At 40.9% G+C, this 27,212-nt stretch overlaps 1 protein-coding gene across 7 annotated transcripts in view; it reads right to left on the bottom strand.

Moving 5' to 3' along the window:
- Positions 1-815: 815 nt before the first annotated feature.
- kif21a (kinesin family member 21A) overlaps positions 816-27,212 on the bottom strand; it is a 65,602-nt gene continuing 39,205 nt past the window's right edge. The window contains exons 12-37 of one of the 7 annotated variants that reach the window (XM_042411863.1): positions 25,982-26,069; positions 25,454-25,568; positions 24,053-24,241; positions 23,302-23,501; positions 22,956-23,063; positions 22,750-22,818; positions 22,378-22,517; positions 21,778-21,922; positions 20,343-20,537; positions 20,041-20,142; positions 19,443-19,608; positions 18,804-18,824; positions 17,951-18,008; positions 17,358-17,412; positions 17,055-17,257; positions 16,880-16,930; positions 16,289-16,396; positions 13,728-13,859; positions 10,568-10,639; positions 9,464-9,600; positions 8,769-8,943; positions 8,287-8,451; positions 4,583-4,700; positions 3,722-3,892; positions 3,199-3,398; positions 816-1,332 (exon numbers count right to left, since the gene is read on the bottom strand). In XM_042411863.1, the coding sequence (XP_042267797.1) occupies positions 1,242-1,332; positions 3,199-3,398; positions 3,722-3,892; positions 4,583-4,700; positions 8,287-8,451; positions 8,769-8,943; positions 9,464-9,600; positions 10,568-10,639; positions 13,728-13,859; positions 16,289-16,396; positions 16,880-16,930; positions 17,055-17,257; positions 17,358-17,412; positions 17,951-18,008; positions 18,804-18,824; positions 19,443-19,608; positions 20,041-20,142; positions 20,343-20,537; positions 21,778-21,922; positions 22,378-22,517; positions 22,750-22,818; positions 22,956-23,063; positions 23,302-23,501; positions 24,053-24,241; positions 25,454-25,568; positions 25,982-26,069 (3,274 nt within the window). In that variant the 3' untranslated portion in view covers positions 816-1,241. Of the gene's footprint in view, positions 1,333-3,198; positions 3,399-3,721; positions 3,893-4,582; positions 4,701-8,286; positions 8,452-8,768; positions 8,944-9,463; positions 9,601-10,567; positions 10,640-13,727; positions 13,860-16,288; positions 16,409-16,879; positions 16,931-17,054; positions 17,258-17,357; positions 17,413-17,950; positions 18,009-18,803; positions 18,825-19,442; positions 19,609-20,040; positions 20,143-20,342; positions 20,538-21,777; positions 21,923-22,377; positions 22,518-22,749; positions 22,819-22,955; positions 23,064-23,301; positions 23,502-24,052; positions 24,242-25,453; positions 25,569-25,981; positions 26,070-27,212 lie in introns of all 7 variants that reach the window. The other 6 variants (XM_042411864.1, XM_042411865.1, XM_042411867.1 and 3 more) reach the window with 6 other exon arrangements.

The following is a 27,212-nucleotide window of genomic DNA, read 5'->3' as shown; positions in this document are numbered from 1 at the left end:
TATAAAGTCCTCTCCTCTCACAAAAAAAAAAAGATAGTATTACTTATATATACATACACAGTACATTGCTACGGTACCGAGCGGACCTCACCTGGAGTCCACGACAAGAAGCCCTCTTATAGGGTTGAAGAAGGTGAGCACACGACTTAGCAGCATGGGGGGGGGGGGGGGGGGGGGGGGTTAGACGACAACTCAGTAGTAGTGAGGGGGTGGGGAGGGTTGAGTGTTAACAGCAACATGTGAAGAGAGTGAACATACACGCGATGACACATGAACAAGAAGTGTGTAGAATAACCTGCTCACATTTAAGAAGGATTAAGTGTCAAGACTAATTGTATCGATTTTCACAAGTGCTCGAGAGTAAAAGTGGAACCGTTACAGTAAGTAAAGTGTGTTTTCTTGTTCACAGCAAAGACGAACGAGTTGCACGATTTTGGTCGCTGATCTGAGGCAGCTGCAGGAACTGAAGAGGGAGGGAGGGAGGAGGAGGAGGAGGAGCACAAAAGCGGTAAAGAGGAAGTTAAGGGGAACGGTGATTTGTCTTTTTCACGTAAAGCCACTTTTGTTATGGGGAGGGGGAAGGAGCGCGGGGGGGGGGGGGGGGGGGGACATTGGTTCTGCTTTGAGTGCAGAGAAAACAATCTGTGAAACCCAAGAAACTGGAGAACTGGGTTGTGAAGACCAGCTACCAACCCGCTAGCTCTACCACCTTTTTCTCCTCTAACACTCAACTTCTTCATACGTCTGATTTTTTGCCTAATCTAACAAAAGACGCTGCGACCCCCCTTTTTATTTCTGTTTTACATGTGTGTGTGTGTGTGGATGTATCGTATGCTGCTTGCACAGCGCTGAATCTAAGCTGAGCGGCAGAGATATTTTGTAATGTTCAGCTCTTAAATAAACATGTTTTGTGAGTAAATGCGACCCTACTGATATTCACTTCTTAACATGATCTACAGTCAAGACTTGTCTACAGCCTTCTGAGTATATAAAGTCTGTATTATGTTTTTTCTTTTGAGATTACTTTAGTGTTTGCTGTTGCTCAGTCATGAAGATTACATGGCAGAAGGTGTGTGTGTGAGTGTGTGCGTGTGTGTGTATGTGTGTGTGTGTGTGTGTGTGTGTGTTTCGGGAGTCAGCATTGGGCTGGATAAGTTAGGGGTCAAAGTGCAGGGCAGCGGCATCAGAAGACGCTGTTTAGTGTTGTTCCAGAGAGGAAACCGGGGCAGGAGGCGCTGTGTTCAGTTACTGGCCACCTCGTCCGCATTGTCACCCGCCTCTAAGGTGCTGTCCAGTCCGCCGCGCGCACGCCAGATCTTCACTGTCCGGTCACTGAGAGACAGAAACGTGAAACGGTGAGAAACAGCAAAAAATATCCAGATGCACACAGATATCACGCTGTAGACCTTGTTTATTTTTCAAAAAGTATTTGGACAAAATTATCGTCACAAATGAAGAAGAAACAGCTCCAAAGAATAAAAAGACTAATTGCTGTTTTTAGTCTTTGGAGCTGTTTCTAAATGAACCCAGTGCAGTGTTGTGGCTCACTGATGTGTTTTTAATGAGCGACAACCTCTGTGGCTGTAAAATGAAGCCAATGTGGAAGTGCCAAAATCTGCAGTTCCTTGAATGACCACTTGAGGCTCCAAAATCGAGTCAATCCCCATAGACCCCCATGTTAAAATGCCAAACTTTACTGCAGAAATAAACAGCCTGGTACAAAAAACGGTTTAGGTCTCTAGAGTTAATTTCCCCTTTCAGTACAACTGTACGGGGGGTGAATTTTTTTATAACTCATCCGTTTAAGTTTTATTAAGCTGTAAAGTTATGCATAATGAAGGACATGGCTGCTTTGAGTGACAGGTCCGCCAGCTGCTAAGTGGCTTGTTTCAGTCATTCGGCCCGCCTTTTTGCCCATTTTTGATTGGCTGGGAGTTAGGCACTGCCAAGATGGCGACGGCCGGAGCGGCTCGCTCTGAGCTTCAAAATCGCTCTTCAGAAACCGACAGGTGACGTCACGGTAGCTACGTCCATATTTTTATACAGTCTATGGTTTTTAATAGTTTTTGGACATAAGATATATCAGGCTTTAGATAAACACAGAACACTTGTAAGCAGGATCAGTTCATCGTTGGTTTGGCTCTGCATGAGATTTGTTGACAGTAAGAGAAATAAAGAAAATTTCCAGCCTTATCCTTTAAGACTCTGGTGACCAGGTGTTTGCTGTCCTGGCTCCCAAATTATAGAACTCCTTCATAGGTGCAGGTGAGCAAACATTTTGGGAAATACGCTGATTGGAGTTAGATTAGAGGATCAATACCACTCTCATATCTGTCCATTCAATAGGAAGTTGGAGCCAGTTGGCTTAGCTTAGCACAAAGGCTGGAAACAAGGTCAAACAGTTAGCCTGGCTCGATTTAAAACTCACTAATAAACACGTTGTATCTGTCTACGACTATTTGTGGTTTTACAGGGATTTTGTCTTCTCATCAAACACTGGCAAGAAAGCAAATACGCCCCAAAATATGAAACTATTCCTTTAAATCTTACCTCACAACCTATTTATTCTAAAAGGCTTTTTACTGATGCCTCCTTGACCTGATTTATTCTTCTTTCTTCTTTTAATAATTCTAGCTTGACTTTGACCCAGAATATCTCTTCAAATGTTTTTTTAATGTATTTTTTTTGTTTTTGTAACTTTGAAGCACTTAACACTCTGGTTTTGAAAGGTGCTATATAAATCTAGTTATATAAATAAAGTTTTATTCTGCCTTCCTGTATGTAAGATTAGTCTTTATGCTCACTGTGGGGATAAAAATATTTGACAGCAATGGAAAGAAGAAACTGAAAACCAGCAGCAGTGAAAAACAGGAATCCAAGAAATCAACAAACGCTCAACTTTCTGTAACTGACAATCAATAAAAATAGTGATCAATATTTAGTTGACCTCCTGTCAAGTCTCACCGGGGTTAAGATGAATCCTTTTTGACTGAGGATGAGGAGGTGAAGACATATTGGTCTGTTTTTAACCTTCTTTTACTGACAGCCTGTTTTCTGATTGTTTATTCCTGCTTTATATTGCAGTTCAGTAACACGCCATCCAAGCTGTGCTGATCGAAAATGTAACCTGAAACCTTCTAGAAGCGAACACAGGGATATAAAGTCAAAAGTGTGTGTTGGTGTGTGTTTGAGACTCACTCGGAGGCAGTGAACAGGTGGCTGCTGTTGCTAGAGATGGCGTTAATGGGGCTGTCATGACCCTTGAGCTCCCCGAGGGTCCCGAGAGTGTCTGTGTGCCACAGCTTGAGCACCCCGCCTCTGCAGCCGCTCAGCAGGGCCGGAGAGCCGGGGACCACGCCCAGCGCACACACCCAGTCACGGTGGGCATTCGGGACTTGCTGATGGGGAGAAAGATCGAAGGTTTTAAAAGTTATGAGGAAGATTTGAGCAATTTAATCTACAAATTGAAACTTTAAACATTCTTATAATTGAAATTGACCTTCATGTGACAATTGAATGACTGTATATGTATATATGTATGTATGTACATGTGATGTGTTTTTATATTGACTTCTGTTTCTTTTATGTAAGTCTTAATGTTTGTTGTCTTTTTAATGGTGAAACTTTCCTTCTAGTGAACTGAACTGTGTATCAAATCACCTAAACGTATCAGCCTCTTCTATTGATCAGACAGATATAAGAACGTTTAAACTTCCAGTACCTGCAGCAGGTCTTTGCGGTCCAGGTCCCACTTCTTGATGCCGTTGTCTCGGGAGCCGCTGAAGAGGATGTCCCCCTGGACCACCAGTGACTCGATGCCGTCGTAATGGGGCGGTTCAAAGTTATGTGTCGGGCTGATGCTTCCCAGAGAGCCTTCAGTCACATCAAACAGCTGCAACAGCCACAACGCGTGTTAAAATATGTCTTCTGAAAGTGCTTTGTTGTGCGTTGTATTGTGAGTTCCAACGTTTCCAGAAGATTAGAATATCAAATGCCATGCACGTAATAGCGAATGACACTGATCACCCCTGTATCTACACTTCACATTAGTGCCATCTGGTCGTACATAACGGACTTAAAAATGTCTCTGGTGGGAGATTTGTCTCTTCTGCCACTGAACATCTGAAAAAACTGCCTCATATAGATCCTGACTCATCTGTGTGAGTACATACACATGTACATACACGTCTTGCCTCCCTTGTAAGTCGCTTTGGATAAAAGCTAAATGACAAAATGTAAATGTGCAGTATTTAACTATAAGAATGAATACAGAGAGGAGCATGAATGTATACAAGTATGTGTAGGTAGTGTAGATTTCTTGTATTGTGTTTATTGGTATGTTTCTGTGTGGGATATGTGCAGGCTGTGAAAACAAATCTTCCTCTCAAGCTACTGTAGGTTGATGTTGCATGATGGAGCTCGAGTAACTTCCAAAGTCCATGTGTTGTATTCCTGAATGTTTGAATCATATCTTAATCTTTTACTTTCTTCTGCAGGACTCAGAGGAAACATAATACTAATCACAGAGCATGTGCCGGGATAAATACTGTATAAGATTTTAAGAGATGCACTGCAAACACACCTTGATATAGTGATCCTTGGACCCGGTGATCACAAGGTCTTGGTTGTTTCCGGACTTATCCACAGTCAAACACATTACTGGACCGAGGTGACCAGTAAGTTTCCCAGTGGATGCAAATCTGACAAAAGAGACAAAATATAAATGAACAAGTATAATCAATTTTTGGCCCACTGCAACCATTTTAAACACCAGTTGTGAAAAGGTTGCTCTTCTCCCTGTTCACTAAGCCCTGGTTCCCAACATTACTGGTGTTTTTGTGTTAAATCACTAATTTCAGTCTAATGTTTCTGTTAATTTCAGTCATGTTGCACAAATGTAATGTTTCAATTGTGTATTTTGTGTTTCACGATGTCACATTTTGTTGAAGGGCTTCATTTGTTGTGATGGTAGGGCAGATTGTCTGCTTAATCAGTGATAGTGGCAACAGGTGTGCATCATTAGCTGCACTCAGTAGTGAGTCACTTGGCGCTGTCAAGTTGAGGGAGGAAGGATAAAACTGTTCTGTAATAAACTGACATTCTGTATATTCGGTGCACTCATAGCTGTGTGTGTGTGACCAGAGGAAATTGTGATTGTCAGCAGTAACAGAAATTCTACGTCAGTGTTGTTCATTATGTTTTGAAAGCGTGGTATCACTCTAGCTCACCCTGTGGTAACCTGAGCAGGTGGTACCTTCCAGTTGTTTTGGTTGAATTTCCCAGGGTTCATTTTTTCCTCTGTTTCGTCAATATTTTTTGTTAATAAATCTCACTTTCTGTGCACGTATTCTGGCCTGCAGACCATCCTTTTAAAAGGTTTCCAGTGTCCAAATACCATCTTCTGCCCTTTATATGGGGTGGCAGCAGTACACCAGTCTTACCCATTACAGCACATGTTTAAAGGGGACTATATATCACCCACACTGCAGAGAATCTTCAACTAGCCGACGACCTGAGTGTATTTTACTGCAGGTTAGATAAGCTCACTTTCACACCCCTCACTTGCTCTGATTCAGACTTCACACAATCAACTACACCCCCTGCTATCACCCCCCCCCCTCCACCCTGACTCCCCACCGGCACTGATGGTTTGTGAAGAGGATGTGTGTCAGCTCTTTCAGAGACAGACGATCAGAAAGGCATCAGGCCCAGACGGCGTTTCACCCCCCTGTCTGAAAGTCTGCGCTGACCAGCTGGCCGCCATCTTCACACGGATCTTCAACAGATCACTGGAGCTGTGTGAAGTCCCCTCCTGCTTCAAACGCTCCACTATCATCCCGGTCCCCAAGAAACCCTGCATCACTGGATTGGACGACTACAGGCCAGTTGGCCTGACATCTGTGGCCATGAAGTCCTTCGAGAGACTGGAGTTGACCCACCTGAAGGACATCACAGGCCCCCTGCTGGACCACCTGCAGTTTGCCTACTGTGCAGACAGTTCAGTGGATGATGATACATCCTGAAACACCTCGACTCCCCAGAGACGTACACAGTGAAGATGTTAGTGGACTTCAGCTCAGCGTTCAACACCATCATCCCAGAAGTCCTCCTCACCAAACTCACCCAGCTCACTGTGCCTACCTCCACCTCTCAGTGGATCACAAACTTCCTGACAGACGGGAAGCAGCAGGTGAGGCTGGGAAAAAACCACATCCAGCACCTGAACAGTCAGCACCGGCGCCCCTCAGAATGTGTGCTTTCCCTGCTGCTCTTCTCCCTCTACACAAACTACCGCACCTCAGGAGACCCGTCTGTTCAACTCCTGAAATTTGCAGATGACACAAAAGTCATCGGCCTCATCCGAGACGGCGAGGAGTCTGCATACAGACGAGAGGTCCAACAGCTGGGCATGTGGTGCGGTCACAACAACCTGGAGCTGAACACGCTCACTGTGGAGATGACAGTGGAGTTCAGGAGGAGCCCCCCATGACTGTCCCCCATCACCATACTCAACAGCACTAGCCCCTTCTACACAGCCTGGTCAAGGCGAGAATGCTGCGTCTTTATTCTGTCTCATTGTTCTGTATAAAAGGTTCGGACATAGAATGGGGAGGCAGAGTTGCTCTGCCAATAAACCGGCTACGAAGGTAGTAACAGAGCTGGATTGATGTCTGTGTAAAAGGGAGAGCAGGCATGGCGGGACAGGGAGCTGATGCTGTCGTGTTACACGTCACACCTCTGAATCCAGAACGCTGGCATGCTATGTAAAAGCATACACAACGACACTTTGTTTGGTTGAGTGTAAAAAAAAGCAAATGCGGCTTAATGATGGATCTTCTTTACAACTATAAAGCAGCCTACTGTGTCTGCTGTGAAATCCTTCAGATTTCTGGGATCTATGATCTTCTAGGACCTGAAATGGGAGTCCAACATCAACAAAGTCATCAAAAAGGCCCAGCAGAGGATATACTTCCTGTGCCAGCTCTGGAAACACAACCTGCCTCAGGAGCTGCTGACTCAGTTCTACACTGCAGTCATTGAATCTGTTCTTTACGCTTCCATCACCGTTTGCTTTGGATCGGCCACCAAACAGGACAGGAACAGACTACAACAGACATCTCAGGTCTGCAGAAAAGATTGTCGGTGCCAACCTGCCCACCATCCAGGATCTGTACACCTCCAGAGTCAGGAAACAGGCAGGAAAAATCACTGCAGACCCCTCACACCCTGCATATAACCTGTTCCAACTTCTCCCCTGTGGTAGGCGCTACAGAACACTGTACACCAAAACCACCAGACACAGGAACAGTTTCTCCCCCCTCACCGCCACACTTATGTGGCGGCGAGGGGGGAGAACTGTTTTTCTAACTGAGGAAAACACAGAGGGAATGATCGCATGGACTTAATTGTTAAGTGGATGAACAAAGTTTCTGAATGAAGTTTGCAGGACTCTGTCTCAGTGCAAATAATAGTGTGTTCCTGCAGGTCATGTTGTTTCAAAGTTATTTTAATCATCCAGACTGCCAGTTATCAATTTTTTATTATCCAAGAGGAGCAAAGAGGCAATTTATCAAAACTGATGGATGACAGCAATGGATACCTTCAGGTGTTTATACTGAAATGAGTCTTCCAAGTGGGCAGCAAAAATAAATTGGGCTATGAATAACTAATCTTGTGTGTTATGCATCTGAAAATAGTAAGGTTGGATCAGAAGGAGAGAATCAGAATGGCAGGGGGTGAATGCAGACTGAGAGCATTAGTTCATATAATATTTATAGATATTTTGATTAAAAAAAAAGATGTTTTTCATTTGTAATTTTCATTATCATGTATGGCTATTGTCTTTGATTTCACAAAGTGAGACAATAGAAAAAGTTACTGCTTTTGTATTTTACAGATAGCACTGACTTTAAAATATAATATATATTAATGATGTTGAATTTTCTCAAAAGATTCCCAATTGGAGACAGTAATCACCTATTTTCTGTTATCTCTCTCTGAGATCAGTCAGATGTCACATTAGCAGCTTTGTGAGACGGTAATGTTTATGAACTGACGCGTTGGACAGGTGGAAAGCTTGACTTACTGGTGTCACTGTATGAAGTGTGAAATAAAGGGATCACCAAAATCTTCATCAAATTCATCTTCTAGAGACCATCAATGTCTGTACCAAATTTCAAAATATTCACTCTGCACCACTCGGACTCACATTGCCACCCCTGCTCAAGAGCTCAAGTATGACTGTTTGTGACCATTTCTTCTTTTAAGTTAAACGTAGCTGCTCACCTTCGTAGATCCCAGACTCTGACCGAGTTTCCAGCAGCAGCGTACAGAACCGTCCCATTGGGGTTGAGAGCGATCTGGTTGATCTGGTTCTCTCCTGCTGGGATGGTGACCGTCCGGCTGGTGGTAGACGCACAGATGTCGCCAACATTAACCTGACCAGAGGACCTGCAGACACATGGAGGCAACATCTAAATAAATCTACAACTGGCATCTTAGAACTCTAAAGGAAAAGAAGTTTCCCAAACTCACTTGTACATCACATTTATGTAATTTTCGATGACCTTCAGAGTCTATTAATAAATAAAGGCCACTGTGGTTTACTTGTGTTCTTGTCAAGTCAAGAAATCCTGGTAAAACTGATGTATAAACACAATCTCATTACAGGTTTCTTCATGTTGATCCATCAGAGAAAACTGTGAGGGAAATATCTGACTCTTTAGCTGCTAAAGATCGGGCAGATCCATCGTGACAGTCGCACTCACGTTAGCGTTCGGATGCATTTGGCTGAGTCCCGGATGTCCCAGACTTTAATATAGGAGGTGGAGATGGTGAAGACCAAACTGGAACTATAGCGGACTGACACCACGTTGTTGGGGTGACCTGCCAGGGACATTATCTCCTGACCCGTCACCAGGTTCCACACCTTACAGGTCCGGTCTGCAAGAGGACACACAGTCTGTCAGTCTGTCTGCGCTCTGTCAACACTATTTCAACAGAGTACAGCTCAAAATCAAGACTGATTTTATACAACATCTATTCCCAATAACAAGGACAAAAATAAAAGTACCCAGAGAGAGAAGTTACTTTATAAGTTAAAAATGAAGAAAGCAGGTTGGGAATAAATGAGAGATTCGATCTACCTGATTGCCTCCATTTTTATCTCAATTTATTATGTTTAAAAGCTCCTTCCTCCTTAGAGTTTTACCGCAGGTACCCAGTGTCAATTTATTTCATTACCTCATTTATTCTCCTGTTCCACATATTGTGCATGACAGTCCTTATGAATCCCTGTCAGCTTTTATTTGCTGTTATAGAACAGCATATCAAAATGTAATAAATTACCAAGGAGGAATGTGAGGAATATCAATGACGAGGGAGTAAAGAACGAGAGAGAGCCACAGAGAAAGAGTGATGAGGTGAGGGAATGATGGAGGGAAGGAGGATTGTGGGTAATGACCTTTGGATCCGGTAAAGAGAAGGTCATCGGTGCAGTCGACACAGAGAACAGCTTTACTGTGTCCCTCCGCCACGTGGACGCACTGCAATGTTGCTGAGCGACTGCTCTTAGTGGATGGCACTGGGTTAATGACGCCCCTGGAAAACACACACATATATCACTATCAATAGCTGCAGTATGGATGTAACCCTGTCCAATAATCTGAACAAACAAGAGCAACACAGATATTAATCACACCGACAGAACCAGTGTCATGCACAGCATGCAGCTCTCGTGGCTGATTAGCACAGTGCTGCATATCAAAAATAGAAAGATGATAACAGTCCACAGAAAAGTGATGAGACAGCTGTGAACAGAATCACCCTTACTGTGCTGAAGAAAAAGAAAAAGCCAAGTATCCAAAAATACCCCCTGTACCGTGAGAAGCTTCTCTTCTCCAGCCGGTAACAGAAAAAAACATCCAAGGAGACAAAGACAGACGATCATTGGAAACCAGCAGTGCCGGATCATCAGGGACCGCAAGTTCAACAGCATCACAGGAACCCAGATCGATACAAATTGAACTATTCCTGTGTTGACAAATTGGCATCTGATAGCGTAATTGAACAATCGCTACTCTCAAACAGTCGTAGCTATCAGTATCAGTGGAGCCGCAGGGAGAGTTGATGGTGTACCACAGATCCAGACGTCAATACTTAGGAGTTGTGAATGATTCAGGTTTAAAAGGCCGGTAGTGTCAAAAGTAAAAGCCTCACTGAAATAAGAAAAGGCTAATGAACAGAGAGGATCATTGAGTATATAGTACTGATCCCAGAGAGGATATTCATTCATTGTTTTTAACCACAGTAACCAGCCATGTCTGGTTAATCTAGTGTCTTGCACAAGGACACTGCGGCATCATGGGATGAAACCCCTGGGACGCTCCGTTACAGGACAGTCTGATGAACTGCTTTGCTGTCCAACAATCATGTTCAATCAAACAGTGTGGGTCATGATAATGAAAGGATGAGATCTACACCATGTGACTAAAGATTCACCTTTGCCCTGCACCCCAAATAGGTGAAATCTTAGTGAGCCATGAGACAAATAAAAAAAAAGTTGTACTTGGGTGGATCGGAGAGAGGAGGGGAAACAGAACGGAGGATGTTGGAGGACAGGTGGAGGCATCCATCCATCCTGGAGGGCAAGAGTGTTAATTGTCCACTGATTAAACTATTCCCTATTTTATACAATGTTCCTTATTTTTTACTAATTCAACCACAATATTCAGTAGCTTAACTTCAACAAGAGCAAAGTATCTTAAAGATATAATACTTGATGTAGTCTGACTAAACCTCACTCCTTGTATGTAATGAGTTTAAAAGGACCATACCACTGGTTTTCCACATTTTAGCTTCAAATCGTTACTGCCGGCCATCCTCCAAAGCATACAGTACTTTACATATATCTTCCATTATTTCCACAACTAAATAATTTCAGCTTACTCCAGAAGAGTATAAAAGTTCACTTATTTACAACTTGCTTGAAATACAGTATGTTTTCATCACATTTAGTTAGATTTATCTCTCTCTGTATGTTCTGTTGTTGCCACATGGTAATAAATGTGCTAGTGGAGCCCTGTGTTTTTTTTGTTTTGTTTTTGGAAATGCTCGCCTGGTTTCTGAACATTTCCACACTCACACATTTAAGGGCTGGCTGCCAAAAACCACAGATTTCAGAAGCTTGGTTTCAATTTAAGAATCCAAACCAGAGAGCAAACAATAAGAAAACATGGAAGTAATGAAAAAGATTATTGGAATTTGATTGATTCTTGGGTTACAAATGGATGCCCCCCAAGCAGCCAATATTTAAATACTTGAATGCACCAATAAAGAAACATTCAAAACAAATCTTTCAGACTCCAGCTGCATCACAGCACAATATTTGAAACTAACCAAACAACAAAAACAAAAATTAACAAAATGCTCTCTCTGAAGGATTACCTATTGTCAGCAAGTCTTAAGACAGCAAGTTGATTTGTTATTAAATTCATTACATTTGAAGTGAATGGAATGAAAATGGAGAGAGAGTAACGGCCACATACTTACCCCAAAGCCGCAATTTAAACTTTAATTAAAATGGATAATGTTTCAGTTTAAGTCTGTTCAAAATGTTTTTATAATGAATCCCACACCCATGTCCAAATTGGATTAAAACGTTGTCCATTTGAATTAAAATTGTGTCTCTCGTTGGTGCTGTCTTTTAATAGCCCTGCACCTACATGATGTGTGTATAATTACACCCCTTCTACTGTATGCTTTACAAAATGGTCAGTTGTAATGTGTGTTTAATGAGCCAAAACATTCAGTACAACTAGTATGGTCCTTCAAAATGGTTTGGTCCACTCTGTACCAACATAATTAAGATTAAAAAAGACTGAATGACCTAGACTATAAAATAATAATCAAAATAATAACACTACCTTGAAAAAGTTATTTTATTACGACACATTACACTCCAAAATCCAAAAATGTTCTTCATGTTTGCCTCATGTCTACATTAACCTACCTGAACTTACTTTGATAAACTAACAATTGAAAATGTAACTGAGACTATCGCCAAAATGAAGAACTCCACCAGCTCTCTTGATATCATTTCTACCTACTTCCTTAAAGAAATCCTTGTCCTAACCTGTCCATCTCTGGTGAATTTATTCAACTCTTCATTCCCATTTGGCATTGTTCCTGATTGTTTTAAAAAAACAGTGGGACAACCTCTCCTTAAAGAACCCACACTAAACCCAGATACTCTTAGTCATTTACAAAATCTCTAAACTGTGGTCAATCTCAAAACTGCCACTCCTTGCAAAGGAAAAAAATCCAAGAAGAGCAGATAATATCTTCCATGAATGATAATGATCTCTTTCAGTCGGGTTTTAGGGTAGGTCATAGCACAGCAACCGCACTCCTTAGGGTTTTTAATGATCTTCTCTTAGCAGCTGACTCTGGTCAACACACTGTATTACTCCTGTTGGTCTGCAGCTTTTGACCCTGTTGATCTTGGAATTTAACTGAACGTCTTAAAAATTGGGTGGGCATTTCAAGTTTGGTTTTAGATTGGTTCTGTTCTCATCTTTCAGGAAGGTCATCAGCTAAAATATATGAGTTCCACAGGGATCCGTTCTTGGGCCCTTACTATTTTCCATTAACATGCTACCACTTAGTCATATTATTAAAAACAAAATATCCGTTACCATTTCTATGCCGATGATACTCAGTTATATCTCTCCTTTGAAACTAATGACACCAATCAACTAGATTGTGTCAAATTTTCTATAGTTAAACTCAGAAAAATCCAAGATTATTATCATAGGTCCAGAATCATCATGGACTCACATTTCCTCCCATCTCGGTCCCCTATCATCTAACATTACTAATTATTGCAGAAACCTTGACATTATCTTTGATAACCACCTCAACTTTGACCAGCATATTAATTCTGTTGTCCAATCATGTTTTTTCCAATTAAGATATTTCAAAAAAATCTGGTCATTTTTATCTGCCCAGAACTTAGAAACAATAATTCATGCATTCATTTCATGCAATGCACTCTTCTCATGCCTCACACAACTAAAACATCAATAAACTTCAACTGATTCTCCTGCAGCCAGACTCATAACCAGGTCCAACAGGAGAGAGCACATCACATCACATTTTAAAATCACTTCATTGGCTCCCAGCCCGTTTTAGAGTGGATTTTGAAAAATTAATGATCACTTTTAAGGCTCATAGAAGGTTAGCTCCAGAATATATAGAGCTGACCTCCTGAACTGAATTTATTCCTGGTCACTTCACGGTCAAACCTTAAAACTAAAGGAGAGCAGATGTTTTCTGTTTGGGCCCCTCAGTTGTGGAAGCTCACACATTGTCTTCTTTTAAGTCACTTTTAAAAACTTTAGACTTGCTTTTTTCATTGATTTTACTTTACTTTAGTATCTTTTGTTGTATATTATCATAATTTTTTTTAACTGTTTGCTTACTATCTTTTTAATTATATGTAAAGCACTTTGTAACTTGTTTTGTAAGGCGCTATATAGATAAAAGGTATTATTATTATTATTATTATACATTGACTGGAGATATCTAAATCGGGAATTGGCCAGCATGTCAAACCTGACAGATTTTGGAGTGTAACGTGTGTCGCTTCTCAGCTTTATCATCTTTCCCTGACTCTAATCTGACTCTCTGGCAGGATCATGTCAATTTTACTTATCTCTGGTCCTTACTTATCCTGCAGGGCGTTTGCAGTACGCCCCAGATACCCTGTCATACGGCCAAACACGCCGATGTGGTTACTGGGACGAGCAGTAGGGGAGAGAGGAAATGGTGGGCTGCTCCTCAGGTTCCTGATGACTGGGCTGTGAATGAAGACAGTAGGGCTGCCAGTTAAGCTGCGGCATAATTAAAGTGTGTGCTAAGCTGTTTATACACTACAGGCAGAAGTGTGGGAGGACTGCATGAAGACAGAAGGGAGATGCATATGCTGCATTTACGTCATATAGGATCAACTGTCAGGATAGTTTGACAGGAAAGCGTTCACATGTTCAGATTTCTCTGAAGCCATCAAGATAGCATTATTCTAGCTTTCTGCACACTGTAGTTTACAGCCAGCTATCTTTAGAACGATGTATCAGTTTGTGGTTATGTCAGGCAAATATTAATCTGTCAAGATGGTATTCAGTCATTTCTGCCTCACCAGAGCTTCAAAAATAAATTTCTTTTGTGCGTTTTACAACCATTAATGTTTTACTATTTTAAAAGTGTTTTTAATTTAAAGGCATAATGTAGCCCAGGAGGAGAGTTTCAGCGAAAGGCTTTTCACCATGACAAGACAAGAAAACACTACTGAGCAAACACTCCAATTTTGGGTATATGATTAATGTAAAGAGAACAAAATACTGGCATAATGCACCTTATATCAAAGTATCTTCTATCAGCAGCTTAAGTCTAATAATAGCCAGGCTAGTGTGAGGCTGTAATGCCACAACACACGAGAAAACAACATTTTTGGATGGATGAAATATGAAGAGATAATTGCACATGTCTTGGCTTAGACTGATTTATCAGTTTGTTGGTATTTCAGACCAATAACGACTTGTCAAGATATCTTTTAGCCAACTCCTGTCTCACTAGAACTTCACAAGACATTTGTTTGCAAAATTTTTGTGTAATCTAATAATTTATTAAATCATTAAATGACATTTCTGATAAACCCTTAATTGAAAAGTAAATGATTATTATTTTTATTACTTTTTATTTTAAGGCTTAACATATCCCAGAGATTTAGTGTTTCAATGAGTCAATGGAGAGTCTTAATGTCAGCTAATCTGCAAAAGACACATTTGTTTTTAGCCTTTTCTCTATGACAAGAAAAAAAAATCTGTGGAAATACTGTAATTTTTGGTTTGAATATAATTTCAAGACAAAACAAATACTAACACAATGCACTTTATATCAACCTATCTTCATCAGCTTAAGTCTAACTATAGCTAAGATAGTTTGAGGCTGTAGTGGTCGTTACACACCAGAAAACATACAGCAACTGTTAGATGGATGAGAAGTTTGTAGCCTAAAAGGTTTAGTGGTTAAAATTCAGCTCTGGTCAGGAACTTTTGTTGGTTATCATTTCTTTCTTTCTTCATGATTCCTGTCTGGTCTGTCTGTTTAAATAATCTTTAAAAAGGGGGTAGCAACAATCCTGTTCTGCAATCATAAAATGCCATCAAATAAAAATAATTCATTTTGTTTGTTGTACACAATTAATAAATCACTCGCATTAATCATAAGTCAGACAATCTGGATTTCCCCTTTTTTTCCAGTTGAGGAAGTAGCATCTACTGACGTTTCTACATGTGACATGAATGCAGCAATATTTTGTTTTCTCTCATACGCACCACACTCACCCACAGACACTGTCAATGTGTATTATAAGTGCATCATGAAAGTGAGTGTTGTTTCAAGTGAGCAAACACATAATGTGCACAAAGAACAGAGATAAAGGTGTGCATGACATGCCAATAAAATCTAAAAAAAACTTAATTATTAGACTTCTGGAGTAACTGTTGCTGACAATATTATACATTAAAACTAACATAAGAATAACTAATCTATTCTAGTATCAATCTGAGACAAGATGAATGAGAGCAGATTTTCGGAAGTCGTCCTTAGAAACTGTTTGGAAAAGGACAGGCACTTTCAAAAAATACTTGGCAGGTGATTGGATGAATCATCTGTCTATCACCGTCTATCACGGGCTTCTCGCTGTCATCACTAAACCACGCCTGTAGCTGCCGGTAGTTCTAGGAAGCCGATCGGTCAAGTGCATAACTTGAAGCCTGACAAGATGGATTCTCGCGTGATCTTGTGATCTCGCAAATCCAGTTGCCTCGCAAGGAAAAAGGAATTTACTGAGAAGACAAGAAGAGGAAAAAGGCCAGTGATTTCCTAAATATGTGAAATGCTAATCATAACTAGATCAGCAGCAGAGGGATTGATAAGCAAGTTGAACACTGAATTTGAGTCAAAAACAGGAGTGAAAAAGATAAATATCACTACCATTATGGCTCAAAGAGACATAATTTCCAGGTTAGGAAGGAAAAACATGACTTTAAATTCAGTGTAGAACTTGGCGGGTCAGAAGTTATCGCACCAGGCAGAGAGCAGTTTTGATTTGGATGAAACCACATGCTTCTCCAAAGCAGGAAACCGAGAAAAAGGAGTATTAGTAGAGTTGAAGTGAAGTTTTTTTTTCGGCTTTGCAGCCACAGTGTTGGCAACGGGCTCTTACTGTTTAATCTCCTTGACCTTTGCCCTTTCAGCTGCTGCCTTGTCATAGGTCTTCCTGCGAGAGAGCGGGGAAGGCTCCGGTGCTCGCTTTTCCACCCCTGACGGAGTTCTGGAGCCAGAACTGATCATTCAGTTTGATACAGTTATCCACAAACAACACAAAGACAGTATAGAAAAAAAAAAAATGAAACAACCGAAAGATGTGAAATCAACACGAAATAATGGCAACAATGAGGAGATGAGCATGCAGTACACACAGAAACACAGTTACCTGATATTTTAAGTCCCAAAACAGTGGTGGTTCTTCGCCAAGCCCATGTTTAATTAATGACGACACTGCAGACTTTGTGCTATACTACAGCACCCCAAAATATAACTCCACTACTGTATTTACTGATTGCCATAAAAGTCACAAAGTACTTAAGTTTGAAGCATGGTCTTTCACAAGCCAGCTAAAGCGGTCTGGTTAGTATATTTGCTTTCAGTGTGTAACTCAGCCGTCATAAGGAATTAGAGTGGCGGTTTTTGCAGGGCACAGTAAATAAATAAGCCATACATATGTTAATATTTGCTCCTTTCGACATGCTTTTACCTCGAAGGACTTATCAGTTGGAGGAAGGTATGGCAATTTGATGTCAGGAGGCTAAGGAATAAAAACGTCAAATAAACTAAATAAAGCAGAGGGAGGTAGCAGCAACTTCAAACATGCAGGAAGGGAGGAAATAGCAATTAATGTGTTATCAAAAGAGTGCCGGGCCTGGACTTACATGCTGCCCATTTTAGAGGAAAAGCCAGGAGAGAGAGCTGTGTAGTCCCTGACTGATGAGCCTGACGAGTCCATGTCTCCTCCCCCATCTGGTGTTTCAGCTAACGGCAACATCGGGCCAGAGAAGTCTGCGGTGGGCGCGTCGGGGGCGGAGTCAGTGTTTGCGTACAGTAACTCCATCTGAGTGGTGGTCCTCCTACGAGCCTGTAGAGCACAGATAAGTGGAAATTAGACAGGAAGTAATTGGGTAAACGCTGGAGTTTATTATGCAGGAAATGATGCATGAACACAATAAACAAAATACCTTATTCCTTGTTTTGGTCTCTCCACAGAGTTTCATGAGATCTGATGCCAAGGTGCTGCATGAGGAAATACATGAGTTTTATAGAAGTGAGTATTAATATACATAAAACCTTCTGTAAAATTAAATCAATTAATGAAACATAAATGTATAATATAGGAAAAAAATGTAATATAATAATAAAATCACAGCATTAACACAGCAGCATGAAAAAATATACATTAAACACATTTTAAAGAACACAATATAATATAAAAATTAACATTAACATAAAGATACAGTTTAACAAAACACAATAAAACATCAATTTACATAACTTGGCATAAACACAATATAAACATAACACATAAACATATAACAGAAACACAACATAGACTAGAGCTACAACTATTAGTCAATTAATCGATTAGTTGATCGACAGAAAATTAATCACCAACTTCACTGATAATCGACTAATTGTTTTGAGTCATTTTAAAATAAAAAAAATAGCTTCTCAAATGTGAATATTTTCTAGTTTATTTAATCCTCTATGATGGTAAACTGAATATCACTAGCATAGCATCACACAACACAACAGAAACAGAACATAAACTTACTTTCCCTCTGCAGAAGGGCTCTGGGCAGATTCATCACTGCTGCTATCATCCCCACTTCCTGTCAAATAGGATCAATAAGTAATATTAAATTAGTAAATACATTTTTGACCGAAAGACTGAGATGACAACTTAATGTCTCTCTGAGATGTTTTCTAGTGAGTACACCTTGCCTGACACTAAATAATAACCCTCTTACACAACTATATTCTTTTTTTTTTAAGTTACTAGTTACTAACTAGTTGCTCAAAATGGATTTAGGAAGGATGAACGAGGGAAGCAGATGAGGGCGATGTCAGCGCAGCGCCATGCCTTTTCATCGACAACAGAAACTCAGTCCTCACGGAGCTCAATGGGTTCAGATGGATTGAAAAGGTGAGAGGTCAGAGGTCAGAGAGCGGCCAGGTGGGGAAGGGTTATAAAAAGAGGTGTGTGGGTGGGTTCAGGTGAAGGCAAAAGACCCAACATGAGACGTAAAGGTTGTAAAGTGTGAGGAATAATTAGTCTGTTGCTCCTGTGGGGGTCAGCTGACCTACAGGGACTATCAGAGTCACGTTATCCACGTTTGTATGGTTCCTCTGGAAGGGTCTGGGATTAGCAGGGTGCTAAAGCATGGAGGCTGTAGCACATGGTGAGCTGGGAGGAGGAGGAGGACGAGGAGGAGGAGGAGGAGGAGGAGGAGGAAAAGTGTCTCCGGATGAGGGGCAACGGGGGGAATCAACAGACAGATGGAGGGAAGCCTGGTTGCATTGCACCTCATGCACCTGTTCATGTTATGTTTAGTTAGTTTCAAAGTGCAAAGGGAAGGAACCATGCATTCATAACACAGATATGAGTCTAAGATGGTTTCACTTACCAGCCGGGATGTTACCTAGCTCTGTAAAAACATAAAAAAAACAAAAAAAGAAAAGGAAAACGTGGGGGAACAGAAAAAAGGCAATGCACAAATCAAAACCACAGTCCCCCGAAATTCTAAAAAATAAAAAAAAATAATAAAGTGCAACTACTGTAAACAGAACATCCTACTGAACAGAGGCTGGCAACAATACACACCATTTACAATACTAAAGTAGCTCTGTAACCAGTGGTTCTCACACATTTATAGGTTTTAGGAAATGTGGTCAAATATGATCTTAGTAGCAAACATTGAAGTTTTTAGGCCAGCTTATATTCAGCAGCAGGCGACAGGCAGAGAGGCTCTCAACAGGCCCCATCATGCAACTGACCAGTGACCCAGTCCACTTCCTGAAGGGCCAAATATTTAGATTTACTCTTTTCACAGAGTTAATTCATGACAACATTGAGAAATCATCATCACCATCATCATCATCATCATAATCCCTGGATTAAATCAGAAGTTTCAGTTCAAATTCAAACTTGATGTAATATTAGTGACTCTTTCAGGAGGTGGGCTGGGTTAAACCAGAGGGTCTGGTCCGTGTTTTGGGTCCTCATCTCCACTGCTGGTCTCAGCACAAACAGACGCTGTCGTTACCTTGCAGAGCGTTTCCCAGCAGGGCGTCCAGCTCCGGGTTGAACTCTGCCTTCTCCTTCAGCATGTGAAAGAGCAGCTGGTTCTGTGTGGCGCTGGTGATCTCCGTCTGCTTCAGCCGGCCCTCCATCACCTTCACCTGAGACTCCTTCTGGGCCGCCTGCAGACCCTGAACAGATCAGACAGCAGAGTGTTTGTTCTCACTCACAGATTTCATATGATATACAGCAGTCTAGATACTGTAATAAGCCAGTTTTATCTGTCATAATGACACATATATGAAACATAACTACATATACATGATTGATTTTATTTGAAGCTGATATTTTTTGTACTTACTGCAATTAACTAACTTTAAAGACTACATTAAATGGAGCCTTTTACTTTGTAAAACCTTCCTGCATAAGTAAAAAAACTTTTATCAATAAGGCCAACACAGTTTTTTTCAGCAATCCCTCTGCCGAATCCCAAAAATGCAGTTTCATGTGGCCTTTAAGGATCGATCTGAATGTCAGAATCAAGTTTATTGCCAAGTAGGTTTGCACATGAGTGTTTGAGTGTTTTTTCCAGATAGACATCTTGTCATTATCAGTGCTGGTACCTTGTTTATAGCCATTGACATGAAGTGATCCAGCAGGAAACGAGCTTCTGCCAGAGTACAGGAACTAATCACAGCAGAGACGTCCACTGTGTCGCCGTCCTCCTGGAAACATGGTGAAGGAGAATTCATATAACTTCCTAAATGCTCTCCAACTCTCAATTTCTCAGTGAATAGCTGCTACGAACAACTTTCATCATATAAAAGTCTTTTCTCTATCCATTTAACTGAACACATGCGCGTCAGCAGGCCAGTACAGCTAAACCTTTAGGCTAACAATCCCCAAAGTCATCAGGCTTTCTCACCTTTGTCTCCTCCATCTGCATGATGTTGGCCTGACAGTCTGCGATGCTGTCGTTAATGTAGTCAATGTTGGCTGTTAATGCGTCCACTTCCTCGTTCAGGGGAAGCATCGCCTTCTCTGCCTCTGGTCCTTCTCTGTCCAGCCGTTCCCTCTTCCTGATGACCTTCTCCTTACGCTTAGTCAGCTCCTCCCTTTGCTTTAAAAGGCAGAGAGGACAGGAAATGATTATATATTGATTTGTTAGACCACAGATGTAGGTTTTGACAGATGTATCTGTGGATTAATCTCTGATTGTTGTTATGAATCTTGCAGCAGCACAAAAACGGAAAACACAGAGAAAGCAGTGCTTTAGATCATTTTGAAGAATGAAAAGCAGGAAGTAGCAGATTCACTCATCCAGGTTACGACGGGTTCAGGGTTTCCACCAAGCCCGGTGACCCGCCGGGCCTGAGTTGACCCGCCACTGGGCCTAAGCAACGTGGATTTAAAAAAAAAAAAAAAGTATTTTAAGATGTTTTGTGAACTCTACACAAGCAGCATCGCTCCTTTATGGAATAGCTCAGTGCGTAGCGAGTGTGCAGCGTGAGAGAGAGAGAGAGATCGTGTGTGTGACGGTGAGGCTGCATCTACCGGAGCAACCTGCCTACCGTCCGAGATCAGCCTGAGCAGGCGGAGAGCAGGAGAGTTTTGGCCGAAAACAAGCACTGAGGCCCGGGGAGACATGAGAGCAGCTGCTCGCTGACAGCTACGTGTGTTTACAGCAGAGAGCAGGAGGGAGGACAGACGTCTCACTGCGTCTCACTCCCCACCCCCCCGCTGGGACTAACAACTTTACTGGCGGAAACCCTGAGGTTGTTTTTACAACCCACTGATGATGATGATGATGATGATGATGAATCATGCAACAACAAGATGATGTAGCAGTAATTGCAACTCCCTTAAAGGTCAGGATTTGATAACCTTTCACTTCTTAGTGTCTACACAGCTTGTGATGAATCTATCTGGCCCCAAAAAGGACAAATCAACTGAAGTTTCTGTCCACAGTGACAACTAGAAACACTAGACACCTTTCTTATTCTAGACTATTTTGATTCAGCAGAGAATTTAGGGCACAATAACAAACGCTGACTTATGCACTTACAGCTGGGCTCACCAGGAAAACTCAACTGTACTGAAAGTTTGTTACTGTAAGCTAAGTGTCATTTATAGAGTTACATTCATTACAACCTCACAGATGCAAAGTCCAACAAGTCTTTGATTGTTGACCACTGAAGCCCTTTTAAAGTAGGGTGAAGGTTCAGTGTTACTTGCTGGAACAGTATTGATGTTGGAGATGATTCCCAGCTAGTCGAATTATTCAACCCTCCTGGACCGTTGCAACCAACATCCGTAAAACCATATAATACAACTTTACAGGTGCTGCTGTAGGATTTTACCTTGAGGAGGCGGTTCATGTCGGCCTCCATGTTGGAGATGGTCATCCTCTGCATGATGACGTCGGTTATCCGTCGTTCGAGAGTCTGCCATTTATTACGGGCGATTCTGGTGGAGTAAATTCCTACTGTACGCCTGTAGGAAGACCTGCACACACGCACACACACACACACACACACACACACACACACACACACACACACACACACACACAGAGTGTCAGTCAATTATGGTATTTGATTGACTGAATGTATTTAACACTTTTACAATATATGCACATTCAGGGATGTTGTAAATAAACTCATAAACCTGTTCCAGAGCTGGTTCAGAATTATCTAATTAAATCCATCATAATAATGGAAAAAACTCAGATTTATGTTACACTTTAAGTGATTTAATGGATGTTTCTTCCAGGATCACTTACTATGATGCAGCAGGTGTTCAGTGCACTGCTTACTTCCACATACAGTATTTGTTGTAAGGATGAAACTTGGCCTATTTTCACTCCAAAAATATCTATATTTAGTAGCTTTCCTCTTTTGGCTCTCTGGGAACTAAATAAATGTGCGTCCAAAAAAACACCTGCGCACACACAAACTCACCGAGTGCCGTTCGGAGCAGCGTTGCCGGAGGAGTACATGCGTCCGGAGGGAGGACGGTGAGGAGAGTCCTGGCTCAGGTCTGGGAGCTTCCTGATGATCTTCCCTGAGGTGGGCCTGACCTGCCTCCTCAGAGCTGTCACCTGACACACATGGCAAACAGAAAATAGGTGAACACTACAAGCATTTCTACACACATGGCAAACAGAAAGTGAAACTAGTGAGTTAGCAGGACTTATGAAGGTCCAGGAGAGGATTTAAATACCTTGATTTTTCTTGCATTTTGGGTTGCAAAATGCAAAATACAACCCAAAATGATGCACATGCTACCTTTTCTGTTGGTAAATGTCAGGAATGTGTGCATAAGTTGCTCACCTCTTCAGTCTTTCTTCTCAGAATAAGCTCCTGCTGCCTTTTCTGAGCCTCCAGTAACTTCAGTTGGTGCTGAAGATGTAAACACAGTTACAGTATCAACAACATTAGTTCAAATAAAAGGGACTGAAACACTAGGCCCAGATTGATGGAGGAGATGTAATTAGTGGATTAGTGAAGCGGGTACAGAGCACATCCCCGTCACTAACCTCTTGCTTGCGCTGGTCTTTCTTCAAGGTAGCGATTTCTCTGTTTCTGCGAGACTCGTTCATCCTGTTCTTCTCCTGCTGCTCCTTCATCTGCTTCATGAGACGAACCTGAGATGATCAGATTAAACAGACAATACGTTCATATCAAATACACATATATAATAAAGTCTTAGCATCAAAAGCCTTTATTATCCTGCAAATGTTCCATAAGATTTATGAGATCTTTTTGATTTGTAGTATGACACATTTATTCTCTCGTCCTCCATATTTACTTTAAAATAACAGGATTGTCCTTTAGAGAGTAACTGCATTCACAAGAAGAGGTCTACAGTATTTCCAAATATACCTTCGTCTTTTTCATTTCCGCCACGTCCATCTGAAGTTTTTTCAGCTGTCTCTCGTACTGGGATTGATTCTTCAGCAGGCGGGCGTGCTCCCTCTGAGCAGACTGGAGCTTCTGAAGCTCCTTGTTCATGATGCTCAGCTTCTTCTCGTATTCAGTCTTGATCTTGCGAGCTTTGTCCTCGGTGCCACTTTCCACCGAGCCTGAAAATACATATGCAACATAAAAATGATGGAGAGAGTATTCAATATTGCAGTAAGAAGCATCACACGGTAAATAAATAATAAAATCTTCTGTCACGGTTAATAGAGTCCTTGATCTTCAGTTATTTTCTAATTTAGAGAAGCTCAAAACTCCTCCATGCTTTTAAAAATCTCTCAGCTTTGATCCATTAGTGTTGATAGACTTATATGTAGCTGTCATTATTTGGCTGCTGGTAGAGAGAATTCACAAGTGACTTTAAATGATTTTCTAAAGTACATAAAGTTTGGATTGTTCAGCAGCAGAGATCAAACGTGCAGAGTGGAATATAAATTCTTATAAATACAAGTATGACAAGCAGGAAGTCAAATATACTTCACTTTGAGACTGAAATAAACTGATCAAAGGCATTAAAAACAAAGCCCACATATGCCTTTCAGTGGATGTTTTTGTCCAAACTGCCTAACCATAAGTAGAATAATTATGTACAGTCTGCTCTTTCCACTGAGCAATACATGACTCCCCCTGCTGGCAAACACCATCCATGACTTACTCATGTTCTGGAGGACACGGTCCCTCTCCAGCTGGGTGTCCCTGATCTTGCACTGCAGCATCATCAGCTTCTGTTCGTACTGCTGTTTGAGCGTGTGCAGGCGCCGCTGGCTGTTCTCCAGCTCGTCGATCAGCTTCTGCTTGATGGCGATCTCACAGGTGATGTTGGCCAGATCTGCCTGGAAGTTCTCTGTCGGACACAGAATCAAATCAGATAAAAAGTTCACATCCGCAGTGACACCGCAGTCACAAACCTGCAGTATTTCTTGTTTCTGGTGGAAGAGCACAAGTCCCTTTGAAATTACTTTATCTTACTTAAAGAATCCTTTTCTTTTCTCTCATTATCACACACAAATGCTCTATAAACATGAGTTGATGGTTGTTTCCTCAGACTGAATAAAGAAGGGAATTAGGACTGATTTTAATTTGAATTGCCACATGGACGTTTTGGGCCAGGCGCCGTTCCTCAGTGTGTATACTGTCAATCAACACAATCCAAAACAGGTGGACTTAATTATAGACATCCACAACTGACACGACAGGTTCATCCCGGCAGAGGGAGCTACACATATGAGTCATCATAATCAAACAATAATAAATTGTAATAAAAATGTACTTATGTCCAGTTCATAAGAAGACAAACAAAAAACAAACAAAAGAACAAATCTCATAAAATAAATCAAGCTAATAAACTTGATGAATCAAATAAAATGAAACAAAATAAAATAAAACACCTCAATCATGTAGTAGATTCCTCACGTAAAACCAACCGACTAGGTGTGCTGTCCTCATTCCCTTCTTTATTCAATTTGAATATTTTAAGGATTCAGCACCCGCCTTTTTTGATTGTGAGTTGAGCGCGTTGTACTATATAATTCTCAGATTGAATGCAAACTGTGTGAACTGCCCCTGCTCTGTTGCAATTTATTATTTTGTGTTTACGTCCTTTTATTTCAGTCTTGAATCAACGTTTAGGTCGTTTCCACTAACAGCACCCAGTGATCTGTCATCAAGAATGTATTTATCTATAACAGTACTACCAGTGGACTTTGATGTATTCAGTTAAGTCCTCCTATACAAATAGCACCGTGCTCCTCCACCTCCATGACTGACTTCATACCACCTTAAGGATCTACATCACTGATAGGACCATCGTATCCAGACCACCCCCTGATCCAGCTGCTCCTTTGTCTCCCTTCTTTGGCTCTTAAGAAGTATTCTTGCATCTTACATGCATCTTAGACGATAGAGTCACAAGTTGTCATCTCTACAGGCAGGGATGTGCTGTGTAAAACTGGGCCGACAGTGACTGAACAGCTCCCACATGTGGTGGATCTGCAGGCTGCTAAATGAGTGCATGAGTGAGTCAGAGAAAGAAGAGAGCAGACGCGGTTCCTCGAACCTTTTTCATCCGACTCAGAGTCGGAATCGTCAGAGCTCTCCTCTACATCCATCTCCTCTTCCTCCTCCTCCTCGTCTTCTTCTGCCTCCTCGTGGTCGCTGCCCTCTTGGACCTCCTACAAGATATCACAAACAATTCAATATATGATGGAGCTTTAGGTAATGCTTTATTTTACAGGTTTTTGCTTTTCAGGAATTTCCTGGAATAGAAATGTAATTTGGGATTTATAAGAAAAATAGTGTTCAGCTGGTAAACTTTAAATCATAAGTAATACATTTTTCCAAAGGCAAGAACAAAACTCATCATATCTGAACAACAGTTTCAAAATATAAATGCATAATGAAGGAATATTAACCTTGGTTTAAATTAATTTCAAAGAAATTCCTCAGTTCTCTATAAATTGTACCAAATTACATTGTTATTTCCAGGAAACCTCCTAAGACCGGTCAAATAAAGGGTTAACAAGCTTTTAAATGATTTTCAGTGCTGAGTCAGTGTACGTATGAAACAAGATACGGTCAATCTCACCATCTCTGCGTCCTCGTTGACTCGCTCGGCCATTTCCTTCTCGGTGCCCTTTTCTTGCTCGTTGTCAGGAACTTCCTCCTTGCTGGCGCTGAAAGATTCAGAAACGGATGAGAGTCAAAGACGTCATCTATCAGCCGTCACTTGTCACCATGTTAAAAAGGAACGCATGAATATTTCCTGAGCAGAACACATGCACGTGGATCGCATGTGCATCTTCACAGGTACTGTAACACATCATATTTCTACAGCAAAAACCATCTGTGGGTAATAAGGACATTTTTTCATTCTTTTAGTTGGATCTGCACAATTTTTTTTAAATGACACATACAAAGCACAGTTGTCATTACATGATTCCACTGTCTTTTAGGCAAATAAGCTTTTTGATGAATTTGATGAAACTATTTGGTGTTCAGTTTACTGTGATATATTTATAGACGATGTATATGTTTTATTATAAAGATAATGTTGTTTGCGTGTACTGTAAAAGATGCAGAAAGAGTCTATAAAGTTAAATACAGAGATTGTTGCACCACACTTGTGTTGCTCACGAGCTTGTTTGTGAAAAAGACAGTGTGTTTGTTTAACAAAGGAGAGAGGAATCTCATCAGTCTAGCAAAAGCAAGAAAATAAAAGATAAAGCATGGAGGGAATTTGCAAAGCAATAAAAAACAATAGAAAAAAGAAAAAAAAGATATTTTTGAACCAAATCTATGAAGCAAATCCGTTGGATAAATATTTTATCCAATCATAGAGGGTTAGCGATGTTTTAGGTTGTGTTTTACACAAAGCCATCTGACTATGCTGACTGAAAAAAAATAAAGATTAATGAACAGAAAAGAAAAAAAAGGTGTTGATCATCTAACGTTTCATTGTATTAATGCATTTTACACAAATGCTGATTAATACAGTCTGTCATAAATGAAAGAGGATCATATTCTGCCCGTGTGATCAACACTTTCAAACCATTTTAGGATGTTTCAAACCTTTAACAATAATAATCTGAATGTTTTCATACACTATGCTGGAGTGTTATGAACCATGAACCACTTTCTAGTTCCAAGCTGTCTTGAATATTTATTACAAAGTCAGAAAAAACAAACAAAAAACAAAAGATGCAGTAGAAAGCAGGGCTGTAGCATGATGAGTCAATGGAAGAGTTAAGGGGAACACACAGCTCTAAAAGAAAGATTTAAAAGGCATATTCTAATGTATTATAATGATTTTTATGGCA

Source organism: Thunnus maccoyii, chromosome 5, assembly GCF_910596095.1.
Source record: "Thunnus maccoyii chromosome 5, fThuMac1.1, whole genome shotgun sequence".
NCBI classification, from domain to species: Eukaryota; Metazoa; Chordata; class Actinopteri; order Scombriformes; family Scombridae; genus Thunnus; species Thunnus maccoyii.
The sequence above is the reverse complement of the archived record's forward strand: the minus strand, read 5'-3'. Positions and strand labels throughout refer to the sequence as shown.